Genomic DNA, 13,293 nt, shown 5'->3' on the forward strand with positions numbered 1-13,293 from the left:
TTATTTCCTCTCTCACTTCAAAAACCGGAATGGGCTTAACAGTGAGAACAATAAAACTGAACTGTCAAGAGCAGACTGCTAACTGCACAGTACTGGTTGCAGCACATGCTTATGTACAATGTGGCCAAAAGCTTATAATAAAACTGAATGCAAGCAACAAACTGTATTTTAAAACTAGTCTTGAATTTAAGCAATTTTCTGATAAAATGATTGCAGGTTTTGCAGAATGTTGTAGACTCTGGGATTAAAGTTGAATGAATCAAATGAGGAGAAGAGCAAAGGAAGGAGTGCAAATAGAGAAAAGATTGAAAAGTGCTGCATGCTGCCCACACAACTTAGTGGAGCCTCTATTGGAAGCCAAAGGGATGAAGACCAAAGGCTGGGTCAACACAGATGCTCTGGCTGCATTAAGACTATCAGGAGCCAGAAAGCAGTGGTGGTTTTGTGTGAGTATGTATATGTGCATGAGCATGTGTGTTCATATGTGATGGTGCATTGATGTGAAACTATATAGTGTATGTATATAGAGTACTTTGTGTGTGTGTCCATGCATGTGTATATAAGTAAAGGAAATGATTCTGCAGGGTGGAGGACACTGTGCTCCTCATACATTAGCCATTGTATACAAAAGCCTTTGTTGCCCTGTAGTAATTATGAAGTGTGTTTGTTGTTAAAGTGACCAGCACTTGCTTTATGACATTATCAGATAAAGGCTTACTGCTCAGTGTGTCTGCTGGCCAAGTTCAAAAAGCACAACATTGCTTCCCGTTATAACAACAGTGCAACAAACAATCTTGAACAATCTTGTTCAACCCTGCAAATAATCAAAGAAAGAAAGAGGATGTGCTGTTTCTTAAGCTGAAGGCAAAAGAGCATAAGTTCCTTTTAAAAGGTGTGTGTGTTTCAATATTTGATTGCTTTTGAAATACTGTAACAACAAGGCAACAAGGAAATAAATCCATGACTTAATGTAAAAGTGCTAATCACATATTTTGCTGACAATGGGTTGGGTCATGCAACCAGCTACTGTGTATGGTATTACAATTGAACACCTTGTGTCTAAGCTTGTCCGGAATATTTTTGGTTCCTATTCTTGAGCATCATTATTCACAAATTCCATTTTGAAAAGTAATTGTCAGGAAATATCACCTAAATTGTGTCAAAATGTTACAGCAGCACGCTCCCAAGTATGTTTTAGTTGTTTCTGACATTTTGTTGTGGTTGTAGTGGAGGTGGTGATGGCAAAGCTGGGGGTGTCTGGAAGTGAGACCGGCAACAGAGGCGGGAGGTCTCTGAGACTTTGTGAGAAAGTTTGTATTAAATTCCCATTTCCTCTCATTGTGTGGCGATCTGGCCCGGCTCCACACGCACTGATCCTACTGGGCCCTGGGAGCCTAAGCAAAGGTGTCACTCACACCTCTTAGGCCCCTTAATTCCCCCCTCAATTCCTCCCAAACTGCACTTACAAACCCCTGACCTCCTCCATCCCAACATACCTCATGTTGCCTGATAAAGGAACCCTTCCCAAGGATCATGGAGACCATGAAAGACACAAATCATGTGTGAGTGTTCGCTTGAGAGTGTGATTACATTAATGTTTGTGTGTGTGTGTGTGTGTGTGTGTGAGAGAGAAACGTGTTTTAAGCGATAGGGTAAAGATGATGAAAGACACATAGATACAGACAGATTTTGAGATACATTATGTGTGTGAGCATTTTACCCCTTCTTAGAAAGTGGGATTTCCGCAAAGACAAAGTACTCTAAAGCCTTGATCATTTCAGTATCATGTCTATGGACGTTCTGAATATGTTTTTAAAAGCAAGGAGATTTCCTACATGGTGGCAAACTGCCACACTATCTTCCAAGCTCCATTTTCCACTGGAGTTAGGCCAATGACCTGCATTTCTGACTGTAGCCACCATGTAATCCAAACACGTTCTCACCCCAACACGTCAAATAATGCTGACCAAGCTGCGGTATTTGACACATTGGTAGTCAGAAGAAGTTGGTAATGAGTTGAGTGCCGTTCGTAGGGGATTGAGAATGACCCCAGTTCCCAGCTGTTGCTGTCACATTGTGAACATGGATTCATTTATAAAAGTCCATGCCAGAATCAATGTCTTTATTTCAACTATGCACAGTTTTAGCCACAGTTTTTGGTGAGGCTCTCGGGCGATTGCAATGTTTAGCTGTGTGTGTTTTTCACTTTGGTCCAGACTAAAAGTATCTTAACGAATACTAAATGGATTGCCATGAAATTTGATATCCCCGGTGACCAGTGGATAAATCCCAATGACTTTGGTGATCCACTGACTGGACTTCTTCTCCAGCGCCACCCTGAGGTTGATATTTGTAGTTTAAGTAACATTTCTCAACAATTATCGGATGGATCATCATGAAATTTGGTACAGACAGTTATGTCTCCCTCAGGATGAATTGTAAAGCCTTTGTTGATCTTAACTCTTCATCTAGCGCCATTATTAGTTTTAAATTCCCATTTCTCTAATACTTCGCTTTATGACCAAATACCTAAAAAACTAATGACATTTTCGTCAACAGCTGTACATAAGGCAAATATTTTACAGGCATGCAAACACATTTGGGAGATGCAGCACTAAAATAATGGTTTCCAACCTTTATCACATGTCGCTTCCTTTTCTCTCCCATACTTTCTCCCCATACGTCACTTTCCACTGTATAGGCCTACTTTCCCACAAAGAAGATCTTCCATTAAAGCAACCCTAAGGTTGATGGATAGATGGATCAACACATGGAATACCCGGAAATGATTTGACAATGGACTAGAATATACAAAGTCATCATGGCCACAGGGTGAGCAGCAGGATGTGCACAGTTGATGAGTTGTGGACTACGTGCCATATCATCTTATCTTTGTAAGATAATATAACTCTAGATGATATAAATATGAACGTGTACTTGTAAGTATATACACATTCATAATCCTTCACCTCTATACTACACACACGCACACACACACACACACACACACACACACACACAGACTTATGATCACACACAAATGTAATCGGGGTGAAGTAACATGTTCCTAAACTTTCTCTTCCTGTCCATTCATCAGTCCCACACTGGAAAAAACAATATGCCCCCCCCCCCCCAACCTCTAGTCTCCCAATCTGCCTCCTGGGGTGAGGCTGGGGCACTGAGAATGGGGATGTGGTGATCTGGGTCCATCACCAGATGCAGAGCAGGGTGAGAGAGCAGCCTGACACCAAACAAACCCTCCATGTAGTCAGGGATGTTGATGGGTGTTGATGTTATTTCCACTACTGACCTTGTGAAGGTACTGCACATACACAACCGCACACACCTCATTACTGGTGTTTTGGAAAGCCTCTGGATCAGACTAAGGAAGCCCTAATCATAACAGCATGTAGTCGACCAGTAGAGTGGGTTTAATGTGAAAAGGCTTCCTCCAGTAGGATCATGTAGGATGACATGATTTCAGACAGTCAGCACACTCAGCAAGATAAAAAGTAAAAGGAGAGTGGGGTAAAAAAAAGCTGCATGTCTCACATTGGCACGACATAGTTTTATTTTCTACTCTGTTAGCCAATGCCAGATGCTAAACATTGGAACAGCTGTTTTTTTCATTGCTATTATTATGCTAGTTAGTGCAAAATCCTAATTAAAGAAATATAGTATCTGTCCCATTGGAACATGCGTATCAAGGAAATTGTGGAAAGGGAGTGGTATTAAATCCAGCCAACGTGTCTGGAATATTGCAGGCGTGTTTAAGGAAGTTGGATAACACCCTGGGAGTGATGTGCTGAAAGGCAGAAAAATGCAAGAGCAGAGACTTTGTGCAAAAGTTCTTTAAGTGCACAGTTGTAGATGCCCCAGGAGAACTATTCAACATCGTGTTACCCGGGGAAATGATGTGAGATGATGAATTCAAATGATACAATATTGGTCTGTGAAAGTTAAAGAAAGCAGGGAAAGCAATGAAGTAGAGACAGATAAAGAGAGATGGATGGACTGTTGTTGCTTGTCCACAGTGTCCAGAGAACTTGAGCCAGATTCAGGAAGAGGTACTGCTGCTGGAGGCTGATATGTGTGTGAAGGAAGTGGAGGGAGCGCAGGGGCAGGAATCACCCTACAGGCAGGAAAAGGCCTGTGGAGGTGGCGGCAGGGGTGGAGGTGGAGGGTCTCGGCTCCTGTCTGATAGCTGTTTGCTCAACACACACCGACTCAAACACATGCTCACACAGTTTTGCAGTCGTTCCCATCAGCCAGCGAGTAAGAAGGACACAGCAAGAGAGAGCTGGGTGGCTGCTGGCGCCAAAGCATGCACGCACCCGCACTTAATGAAGACGTTGGTTTAAAACATTTTCTTACATGCTACACAGTGTCGCTCTGCATACAATAGCTCTGATAAAGTGCAAGCCCTGTGGGAGATCCAGTTTTTTTTTAGAAATGCAACATTCTTTGTGCTTCCATTGGGATTAAGCGTGCGAAGGCATTTGTTTAAAAAGATTATTCGTTGGTTTGGCGCGACTGAAAAAAGAGCAGGTAACTTTCAGTAAAAAGTTCAATCCACAGTGATTCATGATTCTTGCCCTAATCACGGATTAATTATTTGTGAATGCCTTCTTCACAAGGAGTTATCTTGCAAAAATCACAATATAGATATTTTATAACAGTGTGAACAAAACCATTTCAGCTGAACTAGGTTCCTGCGTTATAGACTTCTGCATTGACCACCCCAGCATTTGTAGACATAAATGGCATGCTATTTAAGCTTTCTAGAGGCTTCCATCCAAAATGCATGAGAATGGATCCATCTAGGGATTTCAAACAGCTAAATGTGTGTATTGGTTTAATTAAAGCCAAATAGTGTGCGCCTCCAAATGATTCCCTACTGCACACAGACTGAACCCCTGTAGAGGAAGCACAGATCTCTTCTGCAGGGCTAACCTGAAAAAGTAGTATTACTCAGTCTTTCATACTGAGTCATTATCACCACCATATGAGGCCTTTGGAACACAAATTCCTTGCTGAAGCATTACTAAATCATGCAGCACGCTCACTTTACTCATAAATATTCTCACAGCATTCACCAAGGGATTAGAAATATGCACAGTTGGATCTTATAAAAACTGACTTTTACATCAATCTCCCCAAGTTCTCCCTAAGATCTCCACTAACCAGGCAATGGTGCAACACATGGAGTCGCTGATATTCTTAATACAGCTATGACTTTAAACTTCCATAAGTGTGTGTTTGTGTGCCTGTGACATTTGTCTACAGCGAGTTTATCAGTCAGCCTATTGTTAGTCTTTTAGAGTGCGTTCACACAACCATGACATCCAAAACAAACAGCAGGATATTACAGACTATGATTAACACGCCATTTGGATAAATCATTTTCCTCACAAGGGAAGCATTCAGGTAATTAAACGTGGGCTTGAATGCTTTTGGTATCCAGTTTTAAGTTTGACTTCATTTTCATCCACCTTGAAGAGTAAGAAGTCAAACAAAATAAACACCCCCACCATTAAAGAGAATAACTAGTAATACTACTAAAGTAATATTCATGTCTTTCTATATATACAGTTTTACGCCTGCAAGACATGGCAGAAACTCAAGACAAACAAATACAGACTCTTCCCACTGCAGGTTAGTGAGTCAAGGAAATCTTACATTAAATTAAATTTAGATGAAATTTAAACAACCTTTATGTTGAAAGTGGGTGAAGCACATTTCACATAGCACCTTGATTAAAACAATTAGAGCCCAGATATAAAGTATCACATTTAACATACAACTCATTGCAAGAATGAGAATGAGAATAATGCTGGCTTTAAATAAAACTGCAGCTGTTTCATTGACAGATTTACAGATGTGCAGGGAGCCTCGCTCACATTATCATATTTCCAGATGGTGCTTACATATGGACTCGCAAAAATGTGCACAATTTGCATCTGTCACCTTGTAAAATTGACACTTGGGTGGATGCACATCACAATGGCTGCAGCAGGGGATTTTATAAGAGGCAAGAAAAAAATCATTTGAGCCTGTTGCGCGTCTCTTCTTGATGCTTAATCACCAGGCTTGTTTGTCACATAGCTCTTCCTCAACCAACTGTCCATTGTTATGTACAGTGCGACACGTGTTGTTATTTCCCTCCTCTTAAAAGACTTAACAAGGCCTTCACATCTTGCCCACAGAGGGGCCTTGACATCAGACCCAACCTCCACCACTTCACTGAGAGGACAAACAGTAAACATCCCATGGTAGAAAAAAAAGGGGGGAGGGGGGAGTCCCTGGTCTCTTGCAAAAGTCTTATCCAGAATCTGAATACAGCTGGTGTCACTAATTACCTTGTTTATGTTCGTCCAAATGGACGGAAAGACATTACCATCAAAACGTTTGACATGAAATATGCATCCAAATCTTAATCATTTTGAAAAATATGAACTAAAATACCTTTCCGATAAGACATTGATCACAGCTACAGCTGTCTAGATGTAATTTTCTTCTGTGCACAAGGTCACATTTACTTTCTATCCGTAAATTTTACATTAACGATTGTGCACCTTTCCTTATTTGACCGTTGTGTCATGTACAGTGTGGAGCATGGTGGAGCTTTTCGCAGTTTAAGAGACACATATTTCTCTCATGAGTTGGTGGAGCGCAAGATAGAGCTAAAAGTAGAGTGCATATTACACTTGGACACAAACACAACTTTAAATGAACGCTACTCTCCATACACTCGGTGTGTAAATAAGCAACTCTTTACTAACAAGATGAAAAGCGATATCGAGTCTGTTGTGATAACAGCTTGTTTTTGCTGCCCCCAAGTGTTCAAAACATCCGTGAACGCATGTTAAATAAAGATATTACTTATACGTATCCCAATCAAACTCTGTACTTTTCCTGCAATGACCAAATTTACCCACAATGATCATAAAAGTATCATTTTTGCTATCGATGATCAGGTCTTTTTTTTTAGATAATGAATAGAAAAAGCATGACATGACTATAATCCAACAGCCAAACAACAGCAAACAGCCCCTAGTATCTGTGGTGGGAATCCCCTACTGTTTCTTACAGCTGATGCTGAGTTATCATTTTACTGTCCCAACCCATCCTTGTCCCTGCCATCTGCCCCAAGACATGCAGCTGAAGCATCCTGGAACATATGGAGGAAGGGAAGGAGGAAGAGTAAGGGAGGAAGATGTAGAGATGCAGAGTGGCCAGGAAGTGCCCCTATTGTTTTCAGGGTTACCTCGCTTTTCCTTTCACAGCCACCAGAGGTCTGCTCTCTTCCCTCGGGCTGTACGTCTTAAACAAACAAAACTGTATCTTGTCTGATTTCCTCCCTTATCTGAAAAGGACTGAGGGGAGGGTTTACATTTTAGATAAACAAAGCAAAGGCGTGGCTCCTGGCAGGCATACTAACTAAACTCCTGTCTCACACACACACTACAAGAGTCAAAAGACATACAAAGCAGATATCAAACAAGATTATTTGATTACCCACTGGAACTGCAGCTGCACTAACAGAAAATATATTTGCAAAAAAAACAGGTTTGACCGGTTGCTCACAGCTTCACTTGTAAACGCACACTGGTAGTTATCATTTTCAAACATGACATATTGCTAATATTTTACCTCTTCCTGGTTTGGCACCTCTGAGTGACAACAGTGGCCCTGAACAGGTCTGCTGTGCCATTGGCCAGGGAGACTCAACAGTAGGTGGGAGGGAGTACACCTTAGTTAGAAAGTTACTCATTAACTTGTCCTTCTGGGAAGTAACTGCAGAGCACACCTCGTTCAACCTTTGCACAACATCTCTCCATTTTACAGAGAAAGCAAAAAAAAAAAAGAAAGGCTGATGTGAAACGTGAGAGCAGACAGACAACAGGTGAACTCGCAGAAGCTAGAAGAAACCACAGACAGGTGATCAGGTAAGACTGGAAATTAACAACAGCCGCTCTTCTAAATGTGAGACCTACAGTTCACAGACGCTGTTGCACTATGTAAAGATCACACATGACTGTCTTGACTTTCTTGTTGGCATACAGCTTATCTTGTGAACTGTTTGCAATAATTACCAATGTACTAAAATGTCACAACATGCTGAAAAATGTGCTCAGTATATGCTTCAAAACAGTATATTCGTAGATATGTTTATTTTGGGTTTTTAACCAAATAGGAGGACAGACTGAAGAAGGTGCTGCCAGTAAAATGTACTAATAGACCTAATTTATACATTTGGAGCACCGCAACAAATTAAATCATATCTTGTATATATTGTTCTACGTTGCAGTTATTCAGTGCTGTAGCAGTTCATGAAGGCCGTTCTTCCTCAATACAGAAAAGACACATCGCCAAAGTGTTTTCATTTCAGTGACCCGCTAGCCAAACCTTTTCCTGCACCTGTGTCATGTTGGCCACTTGCTGTTTTCACCCAAAACAGTAACGCACCATTAGCAGCCTATACTCTCACTTTGTTTTCATTGTCTTTTCACTCTTTGAGAAGCACACATTCAGATCTACAGTGTATATGTTATAAAGGAGCCATCTTTAAAGATCATAGTATGTGGTCATGATGCAAGTTAGTGTGTTGTTCTATTAGCTAAACGTTAATATGGCCGGCTTTTACTCATTGTGTGGGGTCTCTCTGTTGACACTATTATTCCAGGGCTGAAAGGCAAAAAACAAACGTGACATTTGAGGACACTTAACTTAATTATGACCTTGCTTCAATTAAACTTAAAAGGGAAGAAAAGTGCAATAGTTGAATACTTATTCATGCAGGCTATGTGGTTTACAGTGTGTGCGTTTAATAATCACGCTCGTAAACAATGTCTCTGTCAGCTGACCTTATGCCATTATCCTTGACAAACAATAGCACAGTGCAGCCCGACTCCTCCACAACATTTTCAAAGCAAGACAGAAGTACAGATCTTGGCAGTGGAATAAGAGGGAGGCTTGCTGCAAGTTGCTCTGTGGGTTGCTGGGTTGAGGGTCAACAGAAGGACGTCTCTTTGATTTTCTGTGGTGCATCACAAATGAGACGGTTCTTTTATACAAATGAGTATTTGGCACCTCTTTGGGTGAAATATTGGACACTTTGGCCCTAAAACCATCTGAGAAGTTTATGAGGAAAATGTGTTATTGGTTACAGATGCTTACAACTCGAACAAGGGGCCACGCGACCCTACAGTCAAATACATGTAGTGGAGTAAGAAGTACAATATTTACTTCTGAATTGCAATTAGAAAATTGAAATAAAAAGTTGCACAGTACTCAAGAAAAGTACAATTTCCTCAAAGTTGTATTGAAGTTCAGTACTCATTAAATGTGCACAAGTTGACATCTCCACCAGCATAATCAAATTTCAAACCCTAAAACTGTTAACAGTTAATTTTCCTGTTCAAAGGAATGTGATCACACTGAGCGAGAAGAATCTAATTTTGATGTTTAATTCAGTTTGATGACAGAAAAAACATTTTTCACCCCCTCTGGCCATCATTAGTGTCTATAAACTGACACTGCACTCACAATTTGGGGCACTGAAACAAAGAATGACTAAGAAAAACTGACTTCCCCCTTTGAGAATGATATTCAAACGCAGACAAAGATGCAAACGTAGCCTCTTACACATGCGTGCTCACATACAAACACTCCTTCTCTCCTATAACTCCCGGTGCTGTGCTGCTTGGTTTGTATATTTTGTAGTGCTTTGCATGTGTGAGGACAGAACAGGAAGAGACAAAGGCAGCTGTTGGTGTGTTTACAGCCAACACTGCCAATCAGTAGCTGTTTATGAATTCTTTATGGGCTGAAAGAGTCAATAGCTTTTCCATTCAGTGTTGTTTTTTCCATCCATCCAAAGATGCACTTAATGGTCCCTCAATAAATATCTTGTAAACAAGCACAGTAATAGTGTTTGGTGTTGATTCAAACCAGATTGCCTTTTTAGTTTAGAGAGTATGATAAAAAAATAAAAGTCATTATTATTATCTACCCAAAATCTTCTTACTCGTTGCCAGTGTTCTGGTACATTTTGTACAAAGAAAAAAAAAAACAAGTTTAATGAAATCTTAAATAAAGAGGTAAAAATGGAACACCGAAGTATGGTTTACATTTTGTACCGTGTCATTTGCAAGTGCCTTCAGTGTTGATTGTACCAAGACTGGGGATTACACAAACTAATAATATTGGGTTAATTGGTGAGCTTTAAAAGGTGCCGGTTGGCAGAATTTGTTACTTTTGGACAGAGCCAGGTCTTTGTGCTATTTTCAAAAATGTTGAACTATTCTTATAGCTCAGATTCATGCCCACATATTCTGCTTTCTGCACGGGAACCTCTGCTTCTGTCCATTGCAAACCAAACAAATATAATCCTTGACATAGAAAACAAATGTAAGCTTGAATTCACATTACAGCAAACAAATGGCCTCTTTTATTGGTTGTAAAGTTAGATTTTTAAAAACATCTGAAAAACATAAAACATTAGAAAAACCATTAGAAAATGATATATTGAATGACAAATCTTTGAAACATTTTGAGGAGGATCAAATGTCTGACTCATTTTTGGCTAATCTAAACTAATCTGCTGCTGGCCGTAGCTTCTTATTGAATGCTCTACCAAAAATGTAAAAAAGTGTATTTCTCCTATTGCATTTTTCATCTGCATCTCCTTTATATATTGGCCATGTGGCATGTTTGTTGTTATAAACAAATAATGTCTGGTAGGCTTCCATTGCCCTTTGAGCTTCATTTAGTGTGTGACTCCTGTATTGTAGCAAGCTTGGAGGGATACATTGCCAGGTGGCCATTGGACACCATTTTGAGATATTGGCAACCAATTATTGGCCTTTCAACAAATAAACAAAATTGTGCCAAAAAACAGCAAAATGTGCACCCCAGATCAAATATATTTGTTGCATCAGCAATGACGTATAACTGGAGAGTATATTACTCTCTCAAAATAGAAGGGGAGTAAAAATGGCAATCGTGTTTTCAGTTTCGGCAATGAAAAGCTGATGCCTGGTTGCCAGCTTTACAGACACTTTTAAAAGTTAGTGTTGATCCCTGTTGTCAGATTATTTCACACACACACACACACACACACACACACACACACACACACACACACACACACACACACACACACACACACAGTGATTTCACCAGCGCTTTGTGTCAGCTAGACCTACGGAGGAAGGTCCTGCAGTATGCGGGACCTTCCTGTTTGCGACACACTTTTCCTGTTGTGGATGACATCCTCCTGAGCTCCTGACAGCTTGTACTCAATTATGACTTCTAGATTCAGAGGATCCAGGCAGCGTCTCCTTTTCATGATGACACTCTCACTCTTCATACATACTAAGTGAAATATTTAGGTCATTTGATTTTTCAAGTTCTTTTTGTGTGGTTCAGTTATAAAATATGCATTTGCTGGCACAAAGACTCCAAAAGAATTCAAAGCCACAATGCAAGTGGGATACGGGGGCATTGGAGTTTACTGATATTGTATTCTACTGCAAGTGTGATAGTATGTGTGATTCATACTGATTTAACTCGCTATTTCTATTTCACACTTTCTCTAAAGCCTCAATTGACCAGAGCCAGAGGACGCGGGCTCATACTTCCACTCATAGGATGACAATGCTGCCACCACCTTTAACTTGTTGCTGAACCAACCCTGTCACTCAACCTCACCATCTAGTGGAGCTTTAAAGGTTTAATTCCCTACTGGTCAGCAGAAATCTTCCAGACAACTACCTCCCTCATCTGGGGAGATGCCTGCCCTGCAACATTTCCCTCTGATCCCATTTGTTTTTTACCTGCTGAAGACAGTGCAGCAGTAAGCAGCTTTGTTGCACATTCCCAAACACCGGTTGGAGAAGGAATTAAAACCTCTTCTCCAGGCATAACATTGGCAGGTCACGAAAAACTGTTCTTTGACTGACAATATCCATGGCTTCATGCTAGAGTCGATGGTGCCCCAAAGCAAGAGCATCCAACAAGAAGGAAATTGAGTCGCAGAGGAGAAGTCATTCCCCAAAAGAGACTGAAACAAACAAGAGCAAAGCCAGATGGAACCATCATCAAATAGCATGCTCTCTACAGCTACACCAACAGCAACACAAAACGGTAAGAATGCAGTTACGACTGCAATGTTAAACAGAAACAATGAATTTATCTTCAGAAAAATGTACTTGGAGTCTCGGCAGTTTAGTCTAAATCTGGGTATTGATCATTTTTGGTGAAGACAGCCATCTAAAAATGAATGATGAAGGACTAAACGTTTGGTCCACCTGGTTTGTGGTGGGAGCCGAGATTTGGTTCTTAAGGTGCTTTCCACAATGACAAGGTGTGCGATTAATTTCCCTCTCTTGCAGTCACGCTGGCAACCCAGACACCAAAATATAAATCTCACAACTGGGAGTTCCTGGTGGCTGTCCTGGCCACAGCTATCTCCATCTCCATTCTTATCGCCCTTCTAGCTAAATGCCAGGTGGTCCGGCGCTACCTGGCCAGCTACAGGCACACGCGGCTGACGGAGACAGACACTGTCAGCCAGTGTGACCCCTCAGGTTGGTGTTTTTTTAACCCATAAAGCATACCTTAATATAACAAACCTTCCTTTTTAATGGCGCGGTAGGTAAAAGTGGCGCTATATTTGAGACCACAGCCTGTTTGTGTTCAGCATGAACCCTCGTCCAAAAGCTGCGATGCTTTTGTTGTACTATTCAACTTCATCCTACTTCACAGGAGCTTTTACGTTTTAGTCTGGAATAAATATTAGAATGCAGAGAAAAAGACCAAAAAAACCATATGAAGCATTTTAGTGTTGAAGCATTAAGCATATTTTTCCACTAAAAGCTCTGAAAAACAGAGTGAACGCCACCTGCCTAACACCAAGCTGGAGACAGACAAAGTAAGCAACTAGCTAGGTGTGAAAACATATTATTATTTTATGTAGATTAACAATAATAATAATTATTATATTATATTCCTTTATAAGAAGATGCCAATGTCTTGTTGCTGCTCCCATGTGGCCAAAACAATAAAAACAAATTAGCAAGGTTGTGGCTAACATGAAGAACCAAAAAACATGACACATGTAATTGTAATGACACGTCCACACATGTTTTACACAAAGTGACACAAGAGCACTGCACACTACAAGCCGAGTCTGAAACAAGAAGAGCCAACACCATTACATTTAACTTTCTAAATCTTTTTTCTTGTGCTTCAAACAGTGCAGTGTGCATTTGTAAGACCACCCCCCCC

The 13,293-nt window shown here is 40.6% G+C and overlaps 1 protein-coding gene across 1 annotated transcript in view; it reads left to right on the plus strand.

The window, feature by feature from the left end:
* The first annotated feature begins 7,815 nt into the window (after positions 1–7,815).
* The window catches only part of cunh1orf210 (chromosome unknown C1orf210 homolog), a 7,018-nt gene continuing 1,540 nt past the window's right edge, over positions 7,816–13,293 (plus strand). Inside the window, exons 1-3 of the mRNA XM_031859319.1 lie at positions 7,816–7,949; positions 11,606–12,150; positions 12,399–12,593. Coding sequence (XP_031715179.1) covers positions 12,093–12,150; positions 12,399–12,593 — 253 coding nt within the window. The 5' untranslated portion in view covers positions 7,816–7,949; positions 11,606–12,092. The remainder of the gene's footprint in view (positions 7,950–11,605; positions 12,151–12,398; positions 12,594–13,293) is intronic.

The sequence above is a fragment of the Anarrhichthys ocellatus genome, unplaced genomic scaffold, assembly GCF_004355925.1.
Source record: "Anarrhichthys ocellatus isolate YVR2014 unplaced genomic scaffold, GSC_Weel_1.0 scaffold22, whole genome shotgun sequence".
In the NCBI taxonomy this organism is placed as follows: Eukaryota; Metazoa; Chordata; class Actinopteri; order Perciformes; family Anarhichadidae; genus Anarrhichthys; species Anarrhichthys ocellatus.